The 7737-nt window shown below is 44.8% G+C and overlaps 1 protein-coding gene across 1 annotated transcript; it reads right to left on the bottom strand.

The window, feature by feature from the left end:
* Window positions 1–1044, bottom strand: LOC137899797 (protein FAM163A-like). Its single transcript, XM_068743838.1, has 2 exons — window positions 952–1044; window positions 1–399 (listed from the first exon to the last, which is right to left on the bottom strand). The coding sequence occupies exons 1-2, from the start codon at window positions 1042–1044 to the stop codon at window positions 1–3; spliced, it is 492 nt and encodes a 163-aa protein (XP_068599939.1).
* Between the last annotated feature and the right edge of the window lie 6693 nt (window positions 1045–7737).

Raw genomic sequence — 7737 nt, 5'->3', positions numbered from 1 at the left:
TCACACTTCTGTACTAATGGCTCGGGTGTTGGTGTAGAACTCTGGAGGCCGGCCTCGCTGGGTCTCCCTCAACAAGGAGCCCCGGGCGGTGGGCAACGGCATTGCCAGGGCCTGGTTCTCGTAGTGTGTGGGCATGTAGGTGACCCGCTCGCCACCGTTCCGCATCTCATCAGTGGTGCGGATGTAGAAAGGGGATTCATAAGGCGAGCAGGTGGGGCAGAAACTACGTTGCCCCCCGCTGTGCTTGGTTGGGTCGGAGGATGCGGGCAGCGGCGGTGGCGACGTGGACAACGGAGTGACAAACGAGCCGTCCAGGCCCGAGACGCTGCAGGCATTGCAGGCAAAGTTCTGCTGAGAGATGGAGGTGCTGTCTGACCCATTCTTCTTACAGCAGTAGTACTACAGAGGGAGACAAGTCCACAAAGAAACAGGTTCCTGTAAAATACCCACTAGGTATTTTCATTTGTGGGTGATCTAAACTCAATAATTCACCTATAGTGTGAGGTCAATATAATAATAATAATAATGCGGTTAACTATTTTTTCTAGGTCAAAGGTCAAGGTCAAATTTATTGATAAAGCACGTGTACCTGGAGGTTAAAAAAAGTGCTGTACAATTTAAAAATCCCTAAAACAAAAAAATGAACTATAAATAGTACATAAAACATTACAGTCTAAAAAGATCAAACAAAATAAAATGTACAAACTCAATATCAACTCGATATATAATAAGTTATAATAACATAAGTAATAAGTACCTCAGGTTTATTAATATTTGATATAAAAATTACCATATAATTAACGATTTTCCTGCATTTTGATAACTAGTTATATTGTTTGTATTTATTTAAAAGTCTACTTGAAGGTTATTTGAAAATATGATGTTACCAACACACACCACACCACACTCACACACAAACACACACTCACACACACACACAGGTAAGCGTACCTGGAGTCTACAGTAACAAAGCACAGCTATGATACACAGAAGTATCACTGTGGCCAGTATTCCTCCGGTTATGACAACAGTTCCAGCTGTCATCCGACCAGCTCTCCATCAAACTCTGGCATGAGGACAGAGAGACGTCATTCAAGCAGAGTCTTCCTCTGCACAGCGGACAGGAAGACGATTCAAAGCCACGTGCAGCATGCATAAAATACAAATGAAGAAAAGGGATTATTCTGGAACTCACGTGCAGCAGAGACGCTTAACACCTGAAAGCAAAGAAAGAAAGTTGGATTATGGATGGATGGATAGATAGATAGATAGATAGATAGATAGATAGATAGATAGATAGATAGATAGATAGATAGATAGATAGATAGATAGATAGATAGATAGATAGATACTTACATCAGAAGATCGTGTTTGAGGAATTTAAGAGTGAAGAAAAGCCACACGCAAGGTCAGAGGTCACACCGCTGAAAGGCCACAAAGTCTGAACATTTCTGAGGAGGAGACAAGAATTGGGGGGGAAATACAGTTTTAATAAGAAGGCCTCAAACTTTGTTGTCCACCGGGTGGCGCTGAAAGAATGCAAAAAAGAAACAAGTCAAGGAATCTAGGAAGAGGACAAATGTCCATACTGCGTTTTCTTCATGTCTGTATCTTGTGCACATTCAAACACACAAACACACTCATGCAGCAACATGGCAGAGAGGCAGTGAAAGGGATTTAGCAGCGGGGGGGGGGGGCTCAGTCGCTCGGTGGGTTGGATCTGCAGGCTGAGAGTCTGGGAGAAGTGTAATCAATCCCTGCTGATAAGAACATGTCCCAGCAGTGATTGGTGCCCTAGGGCCCACGTGTAAAACTACACAGATGTGTATCAGGGTTAACATGATAACGCTCCTCCTACACACGCGCGCCTATCGTTAGATGTCTGAGCAGACGTTGTGTTTTTTGGGTTCACCATCTGCAAACCTGCGGATGCTGCAAACCTTCACTCAGGGATTGATGAATTCAGCTCAACCAGTTGTCCCCCCCCCCCTAAATCTGTCGGGGCAGTTACGGCCCGGGATGCAGAGATTGATGATACTAAACATTTCAGTTCAATTACTTGATTTCATTTTGGCCACTTGGGGCAGAGGATGCAATGAATGTGAAGAACCACTCTTCCCCCCCCCCCCCCAGAATGATCCCCTCGGCCCTATAATAAAATCACATGATTAATACAGGCGGTAAAACACCTCTGCCCTTGTGATGAAGGAGAGCGACGGCAGAGAGTTGAAACAGTTTTTCCTCTCCCTCCGATCTGCACCATGTTCTGATCATACACTGTGTGCTGCCGGCAGATTTATTACTGCTGCTCCTCATTCTGTTATGCAGCTCTGCAGCCTACTGGATTCCAGCTTGCCATTCCAAACACACTCAAAGCCGTGAAAACTTTTACTCGCATGGCAAGTTGAAAGATGCATTACTCACAGTCCATCTGTAATTTTTATATGCATGTCAAATCCAGTTATCTGCCTTTCCATATTCAGGCCTCTCATCAGATTTCCAGGCCGGAGAGATGCTTATGCGTCTCCCAGCAGACTGCTGCTGCTGTTACGACTATTGTGATCATATTCAAAGGTGATATCTAAAGCTGTTATTAAATTACTATTTCTTCTAAAGGAATAAAGGCAGTCTGTTTTATATATTTATATTTTTTAATGATTTTCTTTTTTTTTATCTGCTGTGGGGTGTCTTAGAATGATTGTAATTACCTGTGACAGTAAGTATCACAAAATCAATAAATGGCTGTTGTCGCAACACACACAGCGTCCTTTAGCATCTCCTCTAGATCTATCTGCTCGGATCACATCAGTGACGAAGCTGCTGGTGTCTCTGTATTCCATTAAAAACCACAAGGAGCCCAGAATGTCCGGAACAGTCCTACACGGCATGATTTTATTTTTTTATTTTTTTTATTCAGAGTGAGAAGAGAGCGCAGGACTGAGTCAGGGGAGAAGACGGATCTCCTCAGGATGAGCTATCAGACGCAGACATGGCAATAGAAATATAGAGACATGGATAAATTCTACTTCTTTTTGAGCGTCATGATCCTAATCACAGCTTCCCCTTCAAAGCGGTTCTGGAAAAAGGACAATTGCTGGGAACGACAGTCCAGAATAAATACCAGCGTCAGAGTTTATTCGCTGATCTGGGAAAGAGGCTCAACCTTCATCCATCTGTCTCCAGAAGACTCTTGTGTTCGCAGTAGTTCCATGTCTTGCTGTGGCGCAGTGGCGACCAGGTTTACTCCAGGACATCGCTGCTAAAAACTTTAATCAGAGGGGGAAATGATTTTCTGCTTTTCACCCATGTATGAACTTTCTTTTCTTTTTTGGGGGGTCTGTGGCTTTAAGAGGACAGTAAAAACTGCTAATCCACTCACAACTCCAAGTGGTGGTGGTGGTGGATTGATTTCCTGTGTAATTTACGACCAGGTCAGGCAGATTCCCAGTGACTAACTTCAACAGGGATCCGACCTGACATTAAGCATGTATATGGCTCTCCTGATGTCCGCCACGCGCTGGCATCTCTCCCGCTTCTTGGCAGGTGTTTGCAGCCGCCATCCAGGGAGCTGAAATTACCGTACCGCCATTCTGCTGGTCAGCATGGCGGTCTCATAAAAGGAAATTAAATGGTTCAGCCTCCATGTTTGAGGGAGTAATGTACCATGAATAATGCATTAGCATACATTCACACGCACTCATTTTTTCATGACAGTTCATAGAGCGCAGTCACCACAGATGACTGGGTGAGGAGAATGATGTCAGGGTGCCTTGCTCAGGAGGAGGAAAGGAAGGGTCCGCCAAGCTTTCTCTAAGGGCCAGAGATTGCTTTACTGTAAACGAATGCGCCGCTTCATCCTGCAAACCCCCGCAAAGACACACACTTCCAGGACAAACGACTCCGATCTCATTAGTGGATTAGTGTAATCTGAATATGAGAAATCTGACATCCCAAATAGCAATCCTTTCTCTGATGCAGGAATAAATGTCTTCTGAGTGAAGATTCTTTCCATTCACCCATTCTTTAACCCAAATAAATATGGAAACTGGAAAGCAAGCAGCTACTTCTGTCACATGTCATCTTTGTTCGAGCGAAGAAATGGACGCAGATCGCTAGGGTGACGGGGGAAGGAATTAAGGCTCAGCAGAAATCCATTCGTTTATACACATCCCATTTCATCTTGAGAACACTAGCGCCCCGATTCCCAGCAATGGGATTCATTACATTGTACACAGTGTACTGTGATTTTGTGTATTCATTTAATGAGACTATGTTTTATTCTTTGTGATTTTGAGATAATGGCGCCTGTTATCTTATCCCAAAAGTGACTGAGGACATAAAGTTGTTGTGGTTTGTATTGAATCTTTTCTTAACCTAACTCTTTTTCTTTTTTGTAAATTTATTTTTTATGAATCGCCATCCTGTTTTCATCCAAAACCAGCTTTTAAGTGTTTTAAATGTTTGCAAAAAGTCTTTCATCTCATCGTCACTTATTTCCTTCAGGTCACAGGAATATGGAAAAAATTAGATACACATTCAATGAAAACAAAATGAATCCATAATTCCACAAAGCAAAAACATGCATCCGATGCTTGTTTGCCAGTGTCCTTGTGTGTTTTGTTATTTCTTTAACCTCTACGGACGGTCGGAAGGAGGAGACGGATTCAGGAACAAACCATTCTTTTAATTAGGCGCAGCCGGTCACGGAACTACATATTACATCGGCGCACACAACAAGCTAACGTGCCTACGTCATCGCGTAACTACGGTATCCAGGCATGGACCAAATACATTACAACGGTCATTGACTTTTACCGTTATTTCTTAAACTACGAGTATGTCTGGCTATTTCTTCGTATTTTCTGAGTGCATTGATGTTTTTCGGTGTGTGTGTGTGTGTGTGTGTGTGTGTGTTTTTGATGAGTCACCACAGATGCAGCAGTAGAGCCAAATGAGCAGATAACAGCGTTTCTGCTCCAGAGGCATAACTGCCAAGGAGCCTTCCTCTCACCGGCATCATCTTCATAATGCTGGCCTTCCGAGCTGTTCACATGCACACGCCTGACATCCACCTCGCTCAGGCCGTGCACGAGCACGACAGTAAGACACTGGAAAATAACTCAACAAATCACCATCATTGTCCAAATTAATGTCATAACTTGACCCTTGATGATGTTATAATGATTGTAGAACTGATTAACACAAAAGCCACTCGGTGGAATTCTATCGATCGACGCGGAACAGGTGAGCATGTGGCATGTAAAGACTGGATCTGGATTTCTGGGTCAGACAGGAGTTACATTTTTGAGCGTTGCGAGGTTTTGTTTTTTCCTGCAGTTTCATCAGTCATGCATAAACTACATGATGGATTTTTACTGAAACATAGTGGAGCTCCAGCCAAAAATAGAACCACTGAATTTTGGAGTAGATCCGGATTCAATGGATCAGGATTGAATTCAACTAAAAGTGACTGCTGGGCCTTGGCTGAGGTCCCGATCTTTGGCTTCCTGGTTCCAATCCATCCTAAAATGATAGCTGCTGGTGGAGCCGTAATGACACTAGACACAGCTCTTCCCACCTTTAAAGTGTGACTACGGTCTACTCGATTCGCAAACGCTACGGGAGATAATACTGATCCAGCCAACCACAAAAATCTTGACGGCTTTTCAATAATTCAGACCTCATTCCTGAAACACTGGAACACTTTCCGAGGCCGGCTGAAAGCTTTCCCTACCTGCTCCAACCCAGCAACACACACATACTATATGAACACCGCTAACACAACCTAAAAAAAACTCTCCCGTGCATGCTGTCCAAGAAAATACACTTAGAGGAGTGTCAACAGGAGGAAGGGAGACATGGCTTTGCAAGTATATGGGCTGTGGAAAACCATAAAAATGTTAGAACTTGGATTGTAATTACCCTCGCCGAAGCAGAAGCGAGGGTATTGCAATTGGGTGCGTTTGTTTGTCTGTTTGTCTGTTTGTCCGAGCGCATAACTCAAAAACTAGTAACCTAATCGACTTGAAATTTTTACACAAGCAAGGCTCTGTCCGTGGCTCGGTCCTCCCCGAGAATGGCGTTGATCCGGATCTGGATCCAGATTCTAGAATTATTTTTACATCTGGAATTGTGCCTGTGCTGTAAACTGCCACTTTAAGAGGGAGGGACACGAATGGCATGATGGGAAAAAGAGTCCAGAAGGAGTCTTGTAGTAAGTTCCGGAGCAGCAAGCTAGAGCAGGTTTGACCCCTCTGATCCGGAAGCCCTGTTTACTGTCTCACAAGATCGAATAGTGTTTTGGAGGCGAGGGTCTGCAATCTCTGATTGTCTTTCTAGTTACAGTCGGATTTGTGCCGCCATCAAAGGCCGTCAATACGGCATCGATAGAGGGACAACAAATGTCTATTTGAAATCGCCAGGCACTAATTGTTATGGCAACCGCCAGCCAGATGCAATTTCCCTCGGTGTCTTGCAATGTTGGCAGGGCACGCCGTTCCACAGCCTGTGTATCAGACACATTTGGTCTGGTGCTGCTGTGTTTGCTGTGACAGCACTGACTGGAGACTCCCGTGGGAGCTCAGCTCACTTCCTGTTGTATCACAGTCGATGGCAATCAACGCGCTGCTTTACTTCAGATGCTGAGCGGACGTTTAACTCGGCAGCCGTGTCCATCTTCACGCACATGCAGCACCGCAAGTAGTGACAGAGAACTCCAGGATAGCTCAAACATTGACACACGATGTCACCTGCGTTTAAGTTTTTTATTACCGCTACTCTTTCAGGATTATTAACTCTTGCAATCAAGCATCAAGAAAGCAATTTAGCGTGTGGAATGAAAATCAGTGAATTCTGGTACAAAGTATGTATCCTAGCAACATCACATCAAAGGCACAATAAAGGCACACAAGACATCAAAGGCAAAGATGAGCTTAAGATGCTCCAAAAACCATAAAAGGACTTTACATTAGGGATGCAAGATTGTTTAAGAAAAACAATAAACATTGAGAGATCCAGAGAGTGAGATTAAAAAAACAAGATGACACAGAGGAACAACAAAACCATCATCTTCAAGAAGACATTCAACAACAAGCACAGGCGCGGGCAACAGAGGTGGGAGCTGACAAGCAGCACAGTCAAGCTCGTCGAAGGAAAGCTTGTGGGCAAAATCCATGTGGGGCTGGAGGCGGACATGCTGACAGACTTTCTAAAAGAGGTGGAACAACAGAAAAGGGGCGCCTACTTCCTCCAAGAGAGGGAGGAGATGAAGAATGAGATCCGTGGTCTTAAAATCCAGCTGGCTCGGCCTCAAATTGCCACCATCTCACAGCCACTCGGGGGCGTGAAACCCACCACCACCACCCTGAAATCAGACGTGGGGGAGGAGGTCTGTGCTCTTAAAGCCCGGCTGGCTCAGACCGAACAAGAGAACACAGAGGAAATCGAGGGTCTGAGGTCCCAGGTGAAAACACTGACTGAAACGCAGCTGGATACCCAGACCAGGCTGGAGCAGGAGACTTCCTGCTGCACTGACCTTTATTCCCAGCTTGACCAGCTTGAGGCCCTGAATGCAGATCTGGAAAGAGGTCTGCAGCAAGAGAGGGCCTCCGCTGAGTCTCACCTGGAGGAGAGGAAGGAGACGGACATGGCGAAAGCTGCTCTGGCAGAAGATGAACAAAAGTTTGATACCGCCTATTTTAAATGGCAGGATGCGTGTCTGTCTCTAACAAACCAAGG

The sequence above is a fragment of the Brachionichthys hirsutus genome, chromosome 9 (genome assembly GCF_040956055.1).
Source record: "Brachionichthys hirsutus isolate HB-005 chromosome 9, CSIRO-AGI_Bhir_v1, whole genome shotgun sequence".
NCBI lineage: Eukaryota > Metazoa > Chordata > Actinopteri > Lophiiformes > Brachionichthyidae > Brachionichthys > Brachionichthys hirsutus.
The sequence above is the reverse complement of the archived record's forward strand: the minus strand, read 5'-3'. Positions and strand labels throughout refer to the sequence as shown.